The sequence below is a fragment of the Sceloporus occidentalis genome, unplaced genomic scaffold (assembly GCF_023333645.1).
Source record: "Sceloporus occidentalis isolate IW3139 unplaced genomic scaffold, rSceOcc1.0.p SCAF_21, whole genome shotgun sequence".
In the NCBI taxonomy this organism is placed as follows: Eukaryota; Metazoa; Chordata; class Lepidosauria; order Squamata; family Phrynosomatidae; genus Sceloporus; species Sceloporus occidentalis.
The window spans coordinates 4,910,359-4,931,185 of NW_028317001.1; the positions used below are offsets into that span (position 1 = coordinate 4,910,359).

Here is a 20,827-nt window from a genome sequence, read left to right on the forward strand (position 1 = left end):
ATAGCAAGAAATTTTGCCACCCAAGGCAAAGGACAGAATGCAAAGTCCTGTCCTCTGTTACACACAGAGAGGTCAACTCCACTCTCCACTGTACTCTCAGGACATGGTCTACTCTGTCCATGTCAAGCAGGGTAGTTTACCTCTTGCAAGGCAGGACAGATGGCAGACACAGCTCTGTCCTCTAACAGATGGGGATGGCCAGCAGGACTGCTATTTTCCTCCCCTCCGCCGAACCTACCTTGGACATGTGCGGCCTGAGTCAGCCTTCTTCTATGGTCTTGCGGAAAAATGAAATGCACAGATATAGGATGGGGGACACCTGGCTGAATGAAACTACGTGTGAAAGGGATCTAGGAGTCCAAGTAGACCATAAGTTGAACATGAGTCAACAGTGTGATGCGGCAGCTAAAAAGGCCAATGGGATTTTAGGCTGCATCAATAGAAGTATAGTGTCTAGATCAAGGGAAGTAATAGTGCCACTCTATTCTACCTTGGTCAGGCCCCACCTGGAATACTGTGTCCAGTTCTGGGCACCACAATTCAAAAAGGACATTGAGAAACTGGAGCGTGTCCAAAGGAGAGTGACTAAAATGGTGAAAGGTCTGGAAACCATGCCCTATGAGGAACGACTTAGGGAGCTGGGGATGTTTAGCCTGGAGAAGAGAAGATTAAGAGGTGATATGATAGCCCTATTTAAATATTTGAAGGGATGTCATATTGATGAGGGAGCAAGCTTGTTTTCTGTTGCTCCAGAGACTAGGACCCGGAGTAATGGATGCAAGCTCCAAGAAAAGAGATTCCACCTCAACATTAGGAGAAACTAACTGACAGTAAGGTCTGTTTGACAGTGGAACACACTCCTTCCTCGGAGTGTAGTGGAGTCTCCTTCCTTAGAGGTCTTCAAACAGAGGCTGGATGGTCATCTGTCGGGGATGCTTTGATTGTGATTTCCTGCATAGTAGGGAGTTGGACTAGATGGCCCTTGCGGTCTCTTCCAACTCTACGATTCTATGATTCTTATGGTAGAGCTAGTTTTGGACTCTGGAGAACCAACTTCCAGTTAGAGCAGATAGCGAAGGGCTGGATGAACAAACAGCCTCACCTGACGTAAGTATGTAGAGAGGTCTTGTAGCACCTCCAACTCTTCTATGATTCTTTGAAACTGAAAGAAAGAAATTGATAGCATGAGCTTTCGTAGGCTTCATTCTACTTCCTCAGATGCTTTTGGACAAGGAAATAGACTGGAGTCTACGAAAGCTCATGCTGTCAATTTCTTTCTTCTGTTAGTCTCAACGCTGCTACAAGATCTGTCTACCGTATATACTCAACTATAAGTCGACCTCATGTATAAGCCGAGGGCAGGTTTTGAGGCCAAAATGATGGATTTTGATCTGACCTATGGATAAGTCGAGGGTAAAACTTAGGGGCATGTAACAAAGGATCTCAAGGACGAAGCAAAACAAAACTATGTCAAATGACTTCTAAAATTCAAGCAAACATAACTCTTTGTGCTCACTCTTAAGGCCTACTAGGCCGAGCAGAAGGTCCTGGTTTCAACACCTGCCATTTCCAGTTATAAGGACCATAGAGTAGGTGACTAGAAAGACTTGCTTTGTCTAAGGCCCCAGAGAATCACAGTCATACAGAGCAGACAATACTTGGCTGGGATGGAGAAGTCTGAACAGATCTAAAGCAACTTCATTACGTTTTTTGGGATCTCCCAACAATAAGCAAACAGACCCCTCGAAACTTTTTTTACAGTTACGAACGTTTAGATTGAAAAGGGTGGTGGTGAAACTTAGGAAGACTTACGTTTTTTCTTGAGAGGTGTATCACATGATGGACTAGAAGTTGTTGGATTAATTGCGACGATGTCAGTTGCGGAAAGCGTTTCCGGGCTCTTATTGTGCCTTCTTCTTTCAACAGTAACACCTGGCGAGAGATGAAGAGTTGCCTCCAGAAAAGACGTTGCTGACAGATCCTTTGGACTGGGAGGCATGAGCGAATAACTCTTGTTGCCCTCGGGAGAAGAATCCGCGTTCTTCTGGTTTGTTTTGGCAAATGTATCCAAAGAACCGAGGGCATGATCAAAGTTTTCGTGGTGCTGGATTTGCTGGCGAATCCATTTCGATAAACCTTGGGGAAGATGCAGATGGGCATGGTTAGAAGAAATTTAAAGTGTTATTACCTTGAACTACTAACCCATTACTGTTGTTGTTGGCATTAATATATAATGACAGTGATGATGATAAAAGAAAATGGTCCATTCCCCAAGCTAAGGTCAGTCTGCTCAATCTTCAACCCTCCAAATGGCTCTATTCATTCCAACCAACGTGGCCAATATGCTTGTTATGCCAGGCAAACCACTGCAACTTAGTGGTGTCCATTTGAAGAAGCCTAGATTATGCTTGCAAACTTAGAACCACTTGATTTGAATTCTTTGGTCTAAATGGAAATAAAGAACCTGTCACCTAATGGGTTAACAGGCCATGATTTGCGGGTACTGGATCTTAAAATAGTATAAGGTGAATGTCATCTTGGTGACTTGGGTCACCCAGAGGGTTTCATGGCCAAGCTGGGAATCAAGCCCTGGTCTCCAGAGTCGTAGACCAACGTTCAAACCATCATTGACTCTTTCATTACGGCGGCATATCATTAAATGCAAATTTAGAATCATCCAGGCCATCGTATTTCCGTTTTCTATGTGTAATTGTGAAAGCTGGCCAGTGAAGAAAGCTGATGGGAAGAGAATAAACCCATTTGAAATGGTGCAAGAGGAGAGTTCAATGGATACCCTGGACTGCTAGAAAGACAAATGAAGGGATCTTAGAGCAAACCTGGACTCCCACTAGAAGCAAAGATGGCTAAACTGAGGAACTGCACAAAATGCAGCATATAAAGCAGTGCATTATGTGTGTGTGTGTATGTGTGTACGTCGATAAGGCAGCAACAAGGGACCTATGCTTCTCCAGCTGTTGTAGGATGCATCCTGGAGTTTCTGGGATCTGGAGTCCAATATCATCTGGCTGCACAATCTCAAACAATAAAGACTTGAAACGATTGTATTTTCTGAAGCCACTGTAATGTTTTTTCAAGGTTTTCCTTTTGGATATCATTAACTGGGGGAAACATTACATTGCACTTAGTGTGCCTTGTTGCAACAGGAAAGGTGTTACTGAAAGAAAATCGGTACTGCAGGTACTGACTTGCTCAGGAAAACTGCCACCCTTTACTGCTTCTAGAATTACTATGATTTTAACCTCAGTCTCACCATCCCTTCTTATTACCTCTCTCTAGCACAAGGCAAAACGCTATTCGTACTGTAGAATATGAGCACCACCTACTGACAAGACAAGGGCAGAATTTTAATGTCTCGGCTTCCCTTGGCTGAAATGGTGTAGAAACCCAAAATCGGTCATGGGGAAACTAAAGCCTGTCAGCCTCTTGCGGCCTCCCAGCTCCATTTTTCAGCCCCTTCCCAACATCAAGATACCTCCAAAGCCTCTTGACTCCCCTTGAAAACTATTTATTTCCCCCCAGAAGGCAAATTGTTCTACGGTATTCCAAAACACCATCAAATATGACTTGAAATTGAGGTGGTTTTGCTAGTTTTCCCCCATCAAACCCCTACAAATCCAGCCTCATTACCATAATGGATGATTTTCACTTGCACAATATTGCATGATAACCTCAAGGGTAAAAACAAGCAAACATAAAATTAAACCTGACCTCCCCTTTTTTTCCTAGTCGCTAATAAGGCCGAGCGATAATGAATATTACAAAGGCAGCGCATGTGTTTGCCCTTCTCAAAATCTCCCCGCGGATGACTTATTCATGCTCAGCAATGATTTTCTCTGGGACGGTTGCTTGCTCCAATACAATGTCAGTGTTATTTGTTATAAGGATTTCATGAGTGCTATATTTTATTTACCCGCCACTGCATTTTTAAGCGTAAGATTTGGCTCCGCAGCGGCCAAAGTTGAAAGTCTTAACGCATCCTCAAAGCATCTCCCCACACATCCTCAAAAACCACTTTAGCTGCTTTAATCAGAAATGTACACAACGATGTGCTAGTTAGCAAACTGCAATGCACCACAGACTGAAAATAAGTGTAGGCCACAACAAAATGTTGGCGTCTACAGCCGCTTTGGATAGGAGTGCTCCTGTTCTTGGTTCCAGCCAGCCATGGCTTTTCTCAAGGTATTTTAACTCTCAGCGGATGGAACAAGTTATCCCACCAATGTTGTATTTTAGGTTTTCCAATTTAGACTTTATATTTTGTGGCTACTGAGCAAGATCAGTACTTACTGGGTGAGCAGATGGAGTCATAAGGAGGGGGTTTGCCCTTCGTTTTATTGTTTTAAAAGTTAGTTAATTCTGCAAAGAGGTGCAAGCCGATAACTTTCCTGTTGTTTCTCAAACGTTATGGAGTGCTGCTGCCAATAAAGAAGGGACCAAAGCTCAGTTGTACAGGTTATGCTTTGTATGCAGAAGGTCTCAGGTTTAAGTCCAAGATCTCTAAGTTGCAGTATCAGGCAGAAGGTGATAAGATCTGCTTGTGATCCTTTGTGACTACATTAAGAATTGGCCCCATACAGACAGGTCAAAATAAAGCTGCTTGGGGCCACTTTGGAGGCATGCTGTTTCAATGATGCATGCATACCAAGAGTCCGGAAGCCGTGCCAAAGCCACAATCCAGTCCTAAGGACTAGAGTGCAGCTTTGGCGCAGCTTCTGGACTCTTAGTACGCATGCATTGTTGAAACAGCATACCTCCAAAGTGACCCGAAGCAGCTTTATTTTGGCCTGTCTGTATGGGGCCACAGAGACTCCTGGGCTACAAGAACTAACTTGATCTGGTATAAAACACCTTTCCTGATGGATATGTTACATATATGTTATAGCCAGAAGTGACCACTGTTCCATTCATACCTGGATCTGGTGACACACCTGTTTAAAAAGTGCAAAAACTATAATAGTCTTTACTGTTTTATCCACGATATTTGTGGCTTTCCTCCTACTCTTGCACCTTATTGTGCTATGGAAGGGACCATGAACTCTCTAAAGTTACACCAGCAGAGAAGCAGCTTTGTCGAGTCTTGCCAAACTAATAAGGCTTCAAGTATGAATACTGAGTAGTGTTGAGAGTTGTAATGTAGCAAAACCTGAAAGGCCGTGTGGTTCCCATGCATTCCTAGAAGGTCCAACATGGTTGCAATGGAAGCCAAAGCAAAGGACTTAACATGTAGCCCGCACTATCAATCACCATCCATAGAGCCATCATGAATCTTACCAGCTATATATTTATTTGGGTTCCTTCCGAAGCGGTCATCAACTAAAATGAGAGCTCCCCAGTCACTCCGATGGCGAATGCACCTAAAATAATAGAAGAAAGGAAGGGGGGGGGGGGGGAACAGCCATAAAATTCTTACTTGGTTTCTTAAAATTATGAGGAAAGAGGAGAACGAAAGGGTTCCATAACATTTGCCTGATGTATTGTTTCAGATATCAGATAATCATATGACAGTCTGGGCACAACATTGGTGTTATGATGTACCTTCAGGTTAACTCAGACTTGTAGTGGCCTACTTCTAGGCAAGAGTGATTTGGAGGAGGTGATTCTATGGCTGAGAGAGATTGATTTGCTCAAGGTTACCCAGTGGGTTTCTATGGCCGAACAAGAATTTGAACTCTGGTCTCTCAGAGTCCTAGTCTAACACTCAAACCACTATACCATACTGGATCATTTGACAATAAAATTTGGGGTTAAATATGAAAGCCAAGATCCAATGCTGTCCTTATATCCAACCCAGTAAAATTGGGAGTTTCTTGCCCTCCAGAAACCTGTTCCAGAGAGAGCCATGTGGATCAGGTCCATTGGACACATAGGCCTGTTACAGACAGGCCAAAATAAAACTGCTTCGAGTCACTTTGGAGGTATGGTATTTCAATGATGCATGCGTCCTAAGAGTCCAAAAGCCGCACCAAAGCCATACTCCAGTCCTAAGGACTGGAGTGCAGCTTTGGTGCGGCTTTTGGACTCTTAGGACTCATGCATCATTGAGATACCATACCTCCAAAGTGACTCGAAGCAGCTTTAATTTGGCCTGTCTGTAACAGGCCATAGGGAAAATATTGTTGCTTCTGGCAATAGGAATACACAACTGGCTCCTGTCTCCAAAACCTATGATGCCTCAACAAAATGGGAATTCACACTCAAGCTGGGAAGAGTTGCAGCAGGCCAAGTGGGGAAGCCAAAGCAAAGTCTTACTCACAAATGCACAATGACCTAGTAAAAGAGATGCACATTTCATTTCATTTCCCATCTGAACAATTTGTAAATTGATCATGGATGGCAGAGACCCCAAGGGATGTAAATGTCTGGTGTTAAAATTAAAAACAAAAATGAAAACAGAACATACCCCACTCTTCAGGCCTAATAGACAAGACAATAAAACCACACGTCAAAGATTATTTTTATATGGCATTGGATATGGCTTGAAAGCAAGGAAGGCCCGGTCAGAAATCTTCAGTACCATTTTTACAGCTAGGCTTGTTGCTCGATTCAGCAAAACATCACTTCAGTTTTAGCTGAACAGGTATACAAGATGTTTCGTCCGCGGAGAATGCAGGTCACAAATGTTTACAAGGTTGCAGATTAGAGTTCAGAGTCATTTATGGCAAAGCAAGGAAGCCCACTGGGTGAAAAACTCACCTTTGTACAGTTTGGTGAACAATACTGTTTGACACCACTCCGAAAGGCTCTCTGGCTTTAAGAAAGCGTGTTTAGGTTTTAGGGACAATGCTTTAAACATGCATTTATTTTATGTCATCAGCTTGAAGAGATAAAGAGCTAGATATTCTGTTCTCACTTAATGCAAACCCAGCTCACCTTGATCAACCAAGTCCTTTTCTTCCATAGTTTGGAAGGTAGTTTGCAATGTATGTAACCTGATGAATTATGTAACTTGTGTGTAACTTGAATTGTCATGTATACTGGTGATGCCAGCTTAAAAACAATAATGATAATAATGAGGTCTAAGCGGGTTCAACATACCTGCCCAGGGCTTGGTTGAGAGCCCTGTAAGCCTGGATTTCGTACCACTGGCTCCCTGGCAAAAGTCCTCTTGCTTTTGAGTGCTGGTCATTGTATTTCCTCTTCAGCTCAACCTGGAGGAATTAAATAAAAACAGCTTAACAAAAGTCCTGACCACCATGACAACAGTAACTGTAGTTTGTTGTGGCGCCAGAGCTCTCTGACAGAGAAGGCTAAATGTCTCGCACAACTACAATTCCCAGAATTGAGCCACAACAGCTAAAGAGGCGTGAAACAGGATTATTCCTGAAGTGCAGATGCAGCCATAGATTCATTTAGAAAGGATCTGGCTATCGCTACCCAAGAATGTATTTCCTTAATGCAATTTGGGTCTTTCAAACTCACCAGCCTAAGATGGCTGTGACTGGAGTAATGGCTCTAAAAGGCCTTTCATTCCAATAATAATAATAATAATAATAATAATAATAATAATAATCATCTCTCACCATCTTTCCCCACTTTAACCCACCTTGAGTCCAGCTTTTTGGGCAAAGGAGGGATATAAATAAAGTGGTTGATGGATAGGTTGATTTTTTTAAAATGGAGAGCCAAGCTTTATTGCTTCTTCCGTAAGCCATGAAAGTATTCCGAGTGAAACCTAATATCATCATATCACCCAACGAGAATACTTTGAGCCATCTCTTCATTACATTTCAAATGACAAGCAGACTCTATGATCGAGATCACACCTTCCATGCTCTTTCGCTTTCCCAGCCTGCTTTTTGCAACAACTTTCCTGTTGAAGAGATCTGAAGATCTTGAAAGCTTGCAGAGATAGATAGATAGATAGATAGATAGATAGATAGATAGATAGATAGATAGATAATTACAAAGTGGTGAAGAATAAAATACATCCTAGCAAACAATACATCAGCTCAAGGGATACACATATTATTCGTGAATAGAAGTGAGGCCCAGCCATGCGAAGAAGCTGTGCCCCCCCAAATTATGTTGCATTTAAAGTAATTCATAGTTTAAATATTAGATTAACTGACAGACTTTAAGAGACCTTATTAATTTGGTTTAAACATGGTTTAAAAATCAGGTTGACTGCAAAAAGATGCTTCAAACATGACGTTTCCACTTTCTTTGCTAAAGCACACACGAGCCAAAATATTGTTTTGGAGATTGGAAAGGCCCTGGGTCTCTGTTTGCAAAAAAGGAATTTAAACGCACCTAAACTTTATGGAAACAAAATGGTCAGGAGAAGATCCAAGAACGCTTCTTGTGGTCCTCAAGCCACAAGTTGACAAAGTGCATGTCTTTTTCTCTCTTTAACCTGCATGCAGGCGGATGTGTTTCTTCTCCCTCCTCTCTTCCTGACAGCTAAAAGTTCACTGAACAATGCCTTAACACTCAAGTATACAGCGATCGCACTTAAGAGGCCTTCTCGCCCTCCTGGCCAAAAGCAGATAAGTGTTTTGCTCAGCGCCTCCTCTGGACATAATAGCTCAAAAGCCGGATGGATTCCCATCTCGCCACACACCGTGAGTCCCCCGTTTTACTCCTCACCGCCAGCAGATAAAGTGTTCCAGCTGATAAGCCACGTTTGTTGAGCTGAGCATTAAACACTGAAGGAACCCACCTGTGTTTTGTTCTCTTGCAAGCTGCGCGCGGCTGTGCTGGGGTCAGCGAGAGGCGCGGCGCATTCCTGGCAGGCTAGGGCTACTGTTTACTACACAGATCAGCTGCTAACACTGGTTGCAGAGCTTATGTTGGGAGCCATGTCCTTGACACCCGCAAAAATAACGCATGCAAAAAATAAACCCAAAAAGCTCTTGTCTGTCAATCTTTCTATCTCTAATCTGACTGCTCTCATACACCGTTCTCTTAAGTCACCGGGGAAAGGGAGAGTATAGATTACTAAAGGGTTGGAGGAAGGAAATATCCTCCAAAATACAAAAGGTCTTCTGTTGGGTTACCTGGAATTAAGTCCTACTCACCATAAGTGAACAAGTGTATTGAAGTTATTATTGTTAATGTAATGTATTGCATTATACTTACTGTATTTTTACTGACTGTATTTGTATGTATTTTATTAGGTTGAAACCCTGCCTTGATCCGTAGGGAGAGGTAGGAAAATATAAATAAATTATTTATTATATTATTATTATTATTAGCAAATAAATATTTCGAACAGGAGTGGGCAACTATCCAGGATTGGCATCCCCATATCACTCGCAAACTGCCTCTGTACTTGGGCACCGCACTTTGAAATGGAAGTGCTACATGGGCAATGAAGCAAATTTAAAGGGAATACATCACTTTGTACCAAGCTGTGGCAAAGTCAGTAGTGGCAGTATTGGTGTCCTTGTGTGCCATTTCCAACTGATGGTGACTCTTAAGGTGAACCTATCCTGGGATTTTCTCTGCACGTTTCTTCGGAAGGGTTTTGCCTCTGCTATCCTCCGAGGCGGAGAGAGTGTGATTTGCCCAGGGTCACCCAGCGGGTATCCTTGGCCAAGCTGGGATTCAAAGTCTCCATAGTCATAGTCCAACGCTCAAACCACTAATGCCACTCTGGCTCTGAAACAATACAAACAGTTTAAAAAGTCTATTCACTATGGGAATGTCTCCAAAGTCCACAAGTAACATAGGGACAACCTATGGATGAAGAGGATGCAGTTCCCTTGGCCCCATATTGCATAGAGCTGATCATATTAAAAAAGCATCCTGGAAACAAGCCAGGTTTAATATTATGATATCAACAACAACTGCCATCATGTTCTTTCCTCAAGTGTCACCAGTTCTTGCAACAGAGGGAGAGGAAGTGGGTTCAACAACCTCCTTTTTCCTCTTCCCTCCCCATCCTTTCTCCTCTTATGTTATGTCTTCTTAGACTCTAAGAAGTCTAGGCAGGAGCTGTCTTCTGTTGAGTATATATCAGCTGCTTCGGGGGGTGCTTTTTTGACTGGAAAGTGGGATAAAAATGCTTTAAATAAAGAAAGAATAAGAGAAATCCTTGCTGTCCTGCTCCATAGGCCAGGGAAACGATTGGAGATCAAGACAGACAGGGGTAAGAGAAAAAGATAGCAGAGGCCTGCTGTTCTGTTCGTCAAACCTGTTGTTTTAAAAGGAAAGGCATAAAGCTACCACAAAGGCGGGTTAATTTCACTGCTCTTTTGTTCGGTATTAACCTTTTAAAACTGACAACTGAAAGGACACGCTTCAGGAGAGAAAACAGCCGACTTCTAACCACTTCTGACAGGTAACTTTCAACTCGAGTTTGGGTAAGCAGTCTTTGCCTTTTTTTAAATATGTGATTTCATGTGCTTGATGCCCTTTAAAAACAGCCTGTCAAATTTACAGAGTCAAACTTTGCGGCCAGGAAATAAATTCGGTTTGATTTCGCAGATCCAATATTTGTTACTGTCACTCAGGATTTATCGATCGGAGGCCAAAAAGATCCCCCCCGCGATGTTCGGAAAGCAGAGAAGAAGGCCCAGAGTTGCCTGCAAAAATTTTTTCCAGGTCCACCTCCGCTATAAATGTCAGGCATTTTGTTCCCATTATCGATATTGCAGTTTTGCAAAAACGGTGCACCTTGATGGATAGAACCTTATACATGAATGGAAATCAATAACGCACCGGGTCTGAGACAGCAAAAGCTTTGACACCAATTGGCTCGGAACAAAACAGCTTGCGGACTAGTTTCTGTGAAGGAATGGAAAGCTGTCAGCTTGGCTGGAATAAAAAACCCACCCAGGGAAAGGCTTAAGGACAGGGATGCGTAGACATTTTGGGACAAGGAGCCTTGAGGCAAGAGGAGACCTGGGATGCAAAGTTGACAATGGTTACAACAGCATGCGCTGGTACATACCCTAGAAACATATGCAGTACTCTGGGCAGAGTACTATGAAATGTCAGTTTAAGGCTCCAATGGTTGCTCTCAAGACTTTTGTTTCATTGGTTGCTTTGGAGAAGGGCCATAACTCAATGCTAAGACACCTGGTTCACAGGCAGAAGGTTGTAGGTTCAATTCCTAGTATCATTCTATGTGTATGTGTTTTGCACACTTTCAGCCTCAGAGGATGGCCATGGCAAACCCAGTCTGAACAGACCTGGCCCAAGAAAACCCCAAGGATAGCTTTGCTTTAGGGTCGCTGTAAGTCGGAAACTAGTCGAAGGTTCCATGGAGCAAGGTCCATGCAAACATAACTAAGGAATGCTCACAATAATTAATATAATATAATAAGATGATGGCATGCCTCATTAGAAAAGACGGTCATGCTTGGTAATGTGGAAAAGAAGGAGACTGCATTGCAGCTCTATCAAGAAAGCCGCAGTGTATTTGTAAGAACAGAGCAGAGCAATGGATGGCCTGGACTCTTGGAGGCCTCTCAATCATAGGTTCACCACAAGTCAAATTTGACTTGATGGCAAATAACAAAGCAGCAAAATATACTAATAATCATAATAATACAATACAATACAATACAGTACTTTTATTTTTGCCTGTTCTGTAAGTGGGGAGGTCCTTCTTAGGGAGATGGTGTTATCCCCGGGGCTACAAGCAATACAAGTTCTACGGCTCTTTTCAAAGGATGTGGAGAGAAGAACGAGGCATCGCTATTTAAAAATAACAATGTTAGAACATAAATCCCCTCTCTCACACTTACACACACATACGCGCACCTCGCCGTGCCTTCTCAAGGGTTAAGCATGCCTTGCAAATCACGTAACAGGTAAAAGGTCAGCGCACGTCACTTTAATGCAATCGGAATCCATTTCAGTGTATACGTTTGCATTATCGGGCATCGCCGCGACGCCCAATTCGACATGACATGGCGCATATGTGGAAAAAGCCAGCCTCCCCTGCTAGCAAATATCCCTAAATGCGCACTAAACCACAGGCTAGAAGGGATTAGTTAAAATGTCAAAAGACAGCCCTTTCCTTCTACCTGTTCATCCTTAAAAACATACCCCTCGCTATCAGGCATGCTTTATAGACAAAAGAGCTCTGGCAGAGGAACGGCAGAAGGCCCGTGGCAATCCATGTCATCTTGTTGCTGTCAGAAAGATTAGGCTTTGATCTATCTGGGAGGTCACGGTCGCATTCGCATTAGCCGGAGTCTCACAGCATTATACCTGTTAACCACTGTTTCCTTTAATGCTTAATTAGACAGACCTCCCCTGAAACTGAAAGTTAACCCAGGAATGTGCCACCGCTGCCCCCCAACCCGGTTTTCCACCTCCTCTCCCTCCATTGCGGCACTGTTTTGCCTGCCTGCGCTTCCACCCCAATTGGGTTTTCAAGGCAAAAGGACAGCCTGGAAACAAAGTTAGGCTTCGGGTGAGAGGGAACGGGGATGATGGGCAGTGCAGTCTCCGAGTGGGAGAACAATTAGGCATGAAGAAAACAAAAAGGAATGATCAGAGAGGATTTACATAAAGAGATAACAAGGACATTGAAATACTGTGATTTCCTGCATGGCGGGGGGTTGGACTGGATGATCCTTGTGGTCTCTTCCAACTCTATGATTGTACTTGACTACAGTGCGCCGGCATCATATGTGGGTGTGTTTTATGGGGCTTCCAGCATATGCTGGAAGCCGCGCTGGAAGGAAAGGAGCCACGCGCTGGAAGAAAACAATGGTGCATACCACTGCTGCGCTGCTGTGGGTACAAGTCCCATTCATTTGAATGGGGCTTGAGCATCCGCGTTTTTCCCCTTATGTGGGGGGGGGGGGGGTCCAGAATGGATACCCCGTGTAAGGGAAGGGACGACTGTATAAGTCAGCCTCATGCATAAATTGAGGGCAGGTTTATGGATTTTGATATGACCCATGGATAAGTCAAGGGTAAAATTTAGGAGCATGTAAAAAAGGATCTAAAGGATGAAGGGAAACAATGCCAAAGAACTTACAAAATCCTAGTAGTCATAACTGTTTATATTCACACTAAAGGCTGGATGGAGGAGAGAGTAGAAGGGAATCAGTGCTTCCAGGACAGATGATACTCTTGCCATTGAACAGGGCATGTTCCCCGTACCTTGGAACGTTGATCAGAACGGAGGCTGCAGTCAAGAAAGCAGAAGAAGACTAGGCATGGGAAGGGCAGCTTGGAAATAATGAGAGTATAAAGACAGACAGCTGAACACCAAAGTTAGGATCGTTCAAGCCACTGGATTCCCTGTTACTATGTATGGCGGTAAGACCTGGATAGGGAAGAAGGCAGATAGGAAGAAAATTCATTGGAGATGTGGTGCTGGAGAAGAGTGTAGGGGGTACCATGGGCAGCTAAAAAGACAAACTAATGGGTCCTAGAATGGATTACGCCAAAACTCTTCCTGGAAGCCCAGATGACTGAACTGAGGCTGTGATACTTCGGCCACATCATGAAAAGGCACAATCCATTCAAAAAGACATTGATGCTGGGAGAGGCGGAAGGCAGTAGAAAGAGAGGAAGACCACATGCCAGATGGATAGAGTCAATGAGATAGACAATGGGCCAGAGGCTACAGGACCTGAGCAGAAAGGTAGAGGATAGGGGGGCTTGGAGACATGTCATTCATAGGGTCGCCATGAGTCAAGATCGACTCAAAAGCATTTAATACCCATGACATGAAGATGTGGAGACAGAAAAAGCTGAGCTCTTCAGGTTATCAAAAGACCACATTGCACCCTGATGTCTCCAGAGGGAAATATGATACCAGCTGCCACATCAGGCACCAGCGAGTAGCATTACAACCAGCAACCTAGCAGGCTGCACCCTGAATTCTTGCTCTGGGCCCTCTTTTAAACACATGTCTGTGCTGAGTGGCTTTGACCGTGGCAATTTTAATTCCCTACCGTGCTGAAGCATGCGTCAGGTTGGGCACATTGTGGGTAATCTACAATGGACCCTTGGTATCCGCCGGGGTTTGGTTCCGGGATTCCCTGTGGGTACCAAAATCCACTGATGCTCAAGTCCCATTATATACATTGGCGTAGCGAAATGGCGCCTCTTCTATAAAATAGCAAAATCGAGGTTGGCTTTTTGGAAAAGTCTGGAATGTTTTAAAGACGTGAATGGCTGAATCAGGGGATAAAGAATTGGTGGATACAGAGGGTTCATTGTACAATGCTATGCCTTTTCAAGGGCCTTGCTGACATAAACAGAGGCCGCCCCAAGTACCTGGAACCGGCCCTGATAGTGGCACATCCAATATGGTTTGTGCAACCTGCAAAAGGCAAACACATTTATTACTACATATGTTTTCTAATAAGCAGCCATAACAAACAGAAAGGCTGGTAGTGGTTACGACTTAACATCTTCCATAGTAACTCAGCTGCTTCGCTCACTGGGTGGCCCTAGAGAAGCTGCTATCTCTTGGCCCTAACCTACTGCATAGGGTCTTTGTGCGTGAAAATGAAGATCCACATTTGTAGGGCATCTTCCCCCCTTTTTCATATTAAAAAGGGCTGGAGAAATTGTGAACAGCAGCAGCGGCAGCATTAGAAAAGCAGAAGAAATGGCCAAGGCAGCTCAATGGGTGGTCTTGGGCAATGCAGAGCTTGCAAGACTGAAGATAAGACCAGTGCGGCCTTCTAAATCTGGGGATGGGGAGGTCTGAATATCTAAATAACTTCATCTCTCACAGTCTGCCAATCCGCCAAGTCTGTTTTGGCTTTTTCTTGACTGAGGAAGGCTTGGTGGGACAGCGTTCTGGTTCTCAGTAATGTTCAGACGACATCCACATTTTCAGGTTTGGTCAGATACTGCTTCTCCTATGGCCAGCCCCAGCTATTTTGCTGTCTGAGGTAGAGAACCAAATATCCCACCCCAGGTCAAGCTGCTTAGCACCTGAAATAGGTTGTCCCCTATTTGTGGATTGGAATGCCTTTCCTTTCACATAGACTGAATGAAAACATCCAAAAATCCTGTATTGTTGGGTGTGGGTCCTTCATAAAGACAGAAAAGTGCCATCAGCTTATTTATGAACGTGAACAACGTATTAATTTGATAGAAAAACTCGTGGCTAGCATTGCTGCAACCAACACTTTCATTTGATGTTTAGGGAGAGCATGAACTAGTTGCGTTTGAGGAAGCAGACCATGTCTATGAACGCGTATGCTACAACTTCTTCTCCATAAGACAGTGATACTTTTACTGGGGCAACCCAAATGCACATTGTACGTATGCTGGTCATCGACCATAATAATACATTTCATTTCACGCTGTACGTGTTGCAAGCTTTTGAAGCTCCATTGGCTTCTTCATCAGGCAAAGGTATTAAAAATGATTGACAATAGTTTTTTGTGAGTTTTTCGGACTACGTGGCCATGTTCTAGAAGAGTTTATTCCTGACGTTTCATCAGCGTCTGGGGCTGGCATCTTTGGCGATGTTAGTTATAGCTTTGCACGTGGCCAAGATGTCATAGCTGTCCTGAGTTCAGATGTTATGGAAGGTTATTAAAGCAGGTGGGCCCCTCTTGCGACGTGTATAATGTGCATTTTGGTTGGCCCAATAAAGGCATCACTTTCTTGTGTATTTTGGAGGAGGCTGTACTTTGTTAGATGGTCAACACGGCGACTCCTGGATATGACTTCTTCTACACAGTTAGTCTCAAAGGTGCTGCAAGATCCCACTGCATATAAAGTAGTTTGTGACTGTTCTGATTGTCAACCCTGCAAGTCATGAAATTCAGCTGTTTTACTTACAAGAGACAGGAATGGCTGGGATGGAAGTCTCTAGAAGAACAACGATGCATCTGCTGACGTCCCTTAGCATCTTCTGCCAAAGGCAGGTGTCTTCTTCTGCCTAATAGTAAGACTAGCCTTGGCTATGCCCAAGAGTAGCAACAGCTTAGGAAATATCAGGTTAGCCCCACATGCTATTTCCCCCATAAAAGTGGTGCGATTCTCAGAGCACATGACACTGGAAACGCTAAAGAGATTACAATAGCCTCACATAAACAAAACGTAAGATCGGCATGGCACCGTTTTTATCCCCGAGCGATAAAGCCCTGGAGGAGCAGGAGTTCAGGTCATTAAATAAATATAAAGGCTAAACCTGTTAAATCGTACAGATTCCAACCATTAAGGACAACTTTGCAAGAGCAAAAATAAACACATTGTCTGCCAGACACTCAGGCAAAAAGGTTTTTATCTTTCGCCAAAGCTGAAACCTTTCGACCCAAAACAGTTTCGAGCCAAAGCGCGCCGGGGAAGGAAGAATGCGCCCGAGAGACTTTTTTTTCCGTTTGGTATCGGCGTACTGTAAACACAATTATCAGGGCAAACTATCAAAGGATAAATTTTACTGACAAATTACCGCTTTCGGCTTTTGTATAACCTAAATGGGGAGGTGGGCGTGCGAGTGGAGAGGATGTATTTATTTCTTTTCTTGGGGGGGAAAAAGTCTGGCACAGTTTAACAATTTTTTTTAGAGAGAAAGAGAACCTAAAAGAAAATGCATCAAGGAGAAAAAAGATGGAAGAATACAAGATGCCTTCTAACTACTAACATAAAGAAACCCTCCATTTGGAGAAGTCCTGGATCTCCCTAGCAGATAACTGTGCAGATCGGTGATTCCCAAAGTGAAGTCGAAGGCTTTCGTGGCCGGCATCCATAGTTTTTGTGGGTTTTTTGGGCTCTGTGGCCATGTTCTAGAAGAGTTTCTTCCTGACGTTTCGCCAGCATCTGTGGCTGGCATCTTCAGAGAATGCTGGCATGGAAGAGAGTGGGGTATATATAGTGTGTGACTTCCATGCCAGCATGCTCTGAAGACGCCAGCCACAGATGCTGGTGAAACGTTAGGAATAAACTCTTCTAGAACATGGCCACATAGCCTGAAAAACCCACAAAAAATTAGTGATTCCCAAACTTTAGTTCTCCAGATGTTTTGGACCTCACCCCGACTGTTGGCCAAGCTGGCTGGGGATTCTGGGAGTCGAAGTCCACCTGGAGGACCAATGTTTGATGCAGCCCAAACTGCAGAAACCATTGCGACAAGGTCCTCAGCCATTGAGGAGGGAGGAAGGATGGAAGAACTATGGCCTGTTACAGACTGCCAAAATAAAGCTGCTTTGGGTCTCTTTGGAGGTATGCTATTTAAATGATGCCTGGGTCCTAAGAGTCCGGAGGTCGCACCAAAACCACACTCCATTCCTAAGCACTGGTGTGCAGCTTTGGTGCAGCTTCCGGATTCTTAGGATGCATGCATCCTTTAAACAGCATACCTCCAAAGAGACCCGAAGCAGCTTTATTTGGGCAGTCTGTAACAGGCCAATGTTTCCCTTTGACACTGGTCCCAAAGATAGTCATTGAAGGCTCCTCCATGGGAACGAAGGGGAGGTAGACACCTTTTCCCATTGCCATTGAGTGTTTTAGTACCCGGCCGGAGCATTTTCACATTGTAACGGATGGCATCTGACAATGGTAGGAAAGGGGAGGAAAGGGCAAAGCGCCCCACCGCCATACGGAAACGACATGAGAAATAAATGTTTCAGATTTCACATGCCAGAAGAGCTTTGCTTCCACCTGAAATAGCAATAATTACACTCTTTCACAATGCGACTCGCCACCTCCTTTCTCCTCCCAGTGACAGCCAAGCAGCCATAAAAGTCAGCCAGTGTGAGAAAGTGAGACATCAAAAACTCTGTTCCTTTCTATAAATACAAAAAGAGAGGAGGGGGGAATCTTTTAAAGTGGGAGCGGTATTAAACACCACCGCTTTTAACATCTCCCACCACCTTCCAATGGAGGGATAACATCTGCAAGAATTAAGGCTCAATAGCGAACGCATAAAGACTTGGGCGGCCGCAAGAGCACACTTCAAAGATCCAGGCTCACTAAAAGCTTGATCTAAACACACACGCCTCTATTAGTCTTCTGGGGCAATAATGTGAAAGGGAGACCTGCTGTCTTGCGAGTTCTTGCAAGAGCAAGCTGTGGGACAGACAGAAAACAGGCTGAGATTTACCAATGGAAGCTAAACTGAGGTTATAAGCGACCCTTTCGCACATGCCTTTATCTACTGTTGGGCCTCCTGTATCCACAGATTCTGTATCCACGGATTCAAACATCCACGGCTTAAAAATATGCAAAGAAATGTAATAATTACCCCAAAAAACATACCTTGATTTTGCCATTTTATACAAGGGACACCCTTTTGATATGCCACTGAATGTAATGGGATTTAAGCATCCATGGATTTTGGTATCCATGAAGGGGTGATGTCCTGGAACCCAACCCCAGTGGATACCAAGGGCCCACTCTATATTGTCTTTCTTTAGGCCAACTTTGGAGATGTTTGGCAAGCCTTGGCTAAGTCAAAGCAACGTTACCTACATATGTAACCCTTCCCTATGGATAGTCAGGAAGCAACCAGTGGCCCATTCATCCAGCAGTACGATTCCACTTTAACCGCCATAGCTGCATCCTGTGGAATCCGAGTTTGTAGTTTGGGAAGACGGTAAAGTTCTCTGGCTGAGGATTTTAAATATTCCTCTCTAAACTCCAGATTTCAGAATTCCACCGGACATGGCATTTCAAGGAGAATCATAGCACTATAACTGTGCAGTGTGAACAGGTGCTAGATGGCATACATGATGCCGCGGCCACTCCTGAACTCTCTGTTGCATTTAAAACATACTTCAGACATGCTCTTGACTAGCATCTCCCATATTTATAAGTAAAACTCCCTTTTCCTCTGACCTCTGACGCAAATAACTGAAACAAAGCCAAATAAAGACTCAGAATCATAGAGACATAGAGTTGGAAGATAGTCCAAGGGTCATCCAGTCCAACACCCTTTTGCCACAGTCAAAATACTCCCGACAGATGGCGTCCAGGTTCCAAAGAAAGAGAATCTACATACTCTGAGGCCGCATCTTTCACGGTCGAATGTTTAGGTGGAATCGTTTTACCTGTACCTTGAATCCACTGCTCTGTGTCTTTGGCCTGTTACAGACTGCCAAAATAAAGCTGCTTCGGGTGTCTTTGGAGGTATGCTATTTAAATGACGCATGGGTCCTAAGAGTCCGGAGGTCGTGCCAAAGCCACACTCCATTCCTAAGCACTGCAGTGCAGCTTTGGTGCAGCTTCTGGATTCTTAGGATGCATGCACCATTTAAACAGCATCCCTCCAAAGAGACCTGAAGCAGCTTTATTTTGGCAGTCTGTAACAGGCCTTTGTCTCTGGAGCAGCAGAAAACAAGTTTGCTCCATCCTCAATGTGACACCCCTTCAAATATTGTATCACCTCTTAATCTTCTCTTCTCCGGGCTAAACATACCCAGCTCCCTAAGTCACTCCTCATAGGGCTTTGGGTTTCAAGACCTTTCACCATTTTGGCGAAAGGTCTCCTCTGAACACACTCCAGTTGAACCAGCAATTGAGGCTGCCCATTTTCTCTCCTTCCAGTCCTTGTATAATACAAGGGCATTGCCCCTTGTATAATAAATCCTGATATATATACATTCAACAGGTGGCCATGGGAAGAATGGGTCCTCCTTGGCAGAGGACCCTTGAGATCCTTGCCAGATCTCAACTGACTGCTCACAAAGGGCTTTTGCAAATAAGATGAGGACCTTGTGGTCTCTTCCAACACTACAATTCTATGAGGTTCTTGCTCCTGCAATGACCACTATCCCACCTTATCCCACTACCCCACCATCACTATCCTACTATCCCTCTCTGTGTGTGACCCACAGAACATCTCAAAGTTCAGCTCTTCTTCCCTTTGCACCCTTAATCCCCATGGGCAAGGAAAAAGAAAGAAGTCTTATATAACCGCCACAACCAGGAAAAACACTTTCTAGAGTTGTCAGGCTACAGCATGTGGCCTCTCCTGAGTTCTTGAAGTTCTCCGGCTTTGACAAACCCTGTCGCACATTCACCCCGGGCCCCATCTACTCATCAACGTTGCGGAGGCTTTGAGGGACTGCGAACAAGTGACTTGATTAAAATCTAATGCAACCAAAACTCTCCTCTGAAGAGAAAAATCCAATCCATTTCCAGCCAAGCGGAAGTGAAGAAAAAATCAAACAGCTTCCCTTGAGGTACGACGCGGCTGCCTGCGCTCAGTGCCGCTGCGTCTAAGGTGAAGTGGTAAGTGTCAGTCATCCTTACAAATCCCCAAGGTGATAGCTTCACTTTTAAAGCCTTCAACATACTTTGACAGTCAAGTAAAAACTTAAAGGTCAGCACTACTTGCTAAGGACAAGCTAAACACAAGGAAATCACTTTGGATTCTTTCTTCTTCATCATCTTCTTCTTTACATTTGGAACAGAAAAGTAAACTAGTGAGGGTAAAAAGGGAAAGTTTGTCTCCGTCCTTGCATTTTATCGAAATGGTTTCGCTGATGGGCAGATTCAGGGCAAAAGCGTTCTTTAAATCGGTGCCACAGTATGGAGATAAAATGTCACGCCGGTAGAGGTGATACGCCAACCCCCGGAGCCCTGAGTTTGAACTTCGGCGTTACCGCATTACATGCCATCTGGCAAAGGCCTTTTACAAGGCTGTGTAAAACTGCGGGTAGCCTCCAGCACCCTTAAACTGGCAATTTCCTTTTAATATTCCTCCACCGTAACTAGGAGTTATAGTATTACGGGGTGACACTGCTGCGCAGGATTCATTTTGAGAAATCAGCATTTTTGCAGCATTGGCAAATAGCAGTTCTACCACTGGAGTAGAGGAAAGAAAACCTGGGGATCTCCGGATATCGTCGGACTCTACTGCCCATAATCCCTGTCCAAGGGATTGAGGTTCAAGGGAGCTGGAGTCCAACAACACTAGGAAAGGTGC

At 44.1% G+C, this 20,827-nt stretch overlaps 1 protein-coding gene across 1 annotated transcript in view; it reads right to left on the minus strand.

The window, feature by feature from the left end:
- LOC149301467 (Fanconi anemia group J protein homolog) overlaps positions 1-20,827 on the minus strand; it is a 173,638-nt gene that overhangs the window by 92,120 nt on the left and 60,691 nt on the right. Inside the window, exons 16-18 of the mRNA XM_089484364.1 lie at positions 7,057-7,169; positions 5,293-5,375; positions 1,813-2,136 (exon numbers count right to left, since the gene is read on the minus strand). Coding sequence (XP_089340490.1) covers positions 1,813-2,136; positions 5,293-5,375; positions 7,057-7,169 — 520 coding nt within the window. The remainder of the gene's footprint in view (positions 1-1,812; positions 2,137-5,292; positions 5,376-7,056; positions 7,170-20,827) is intronic.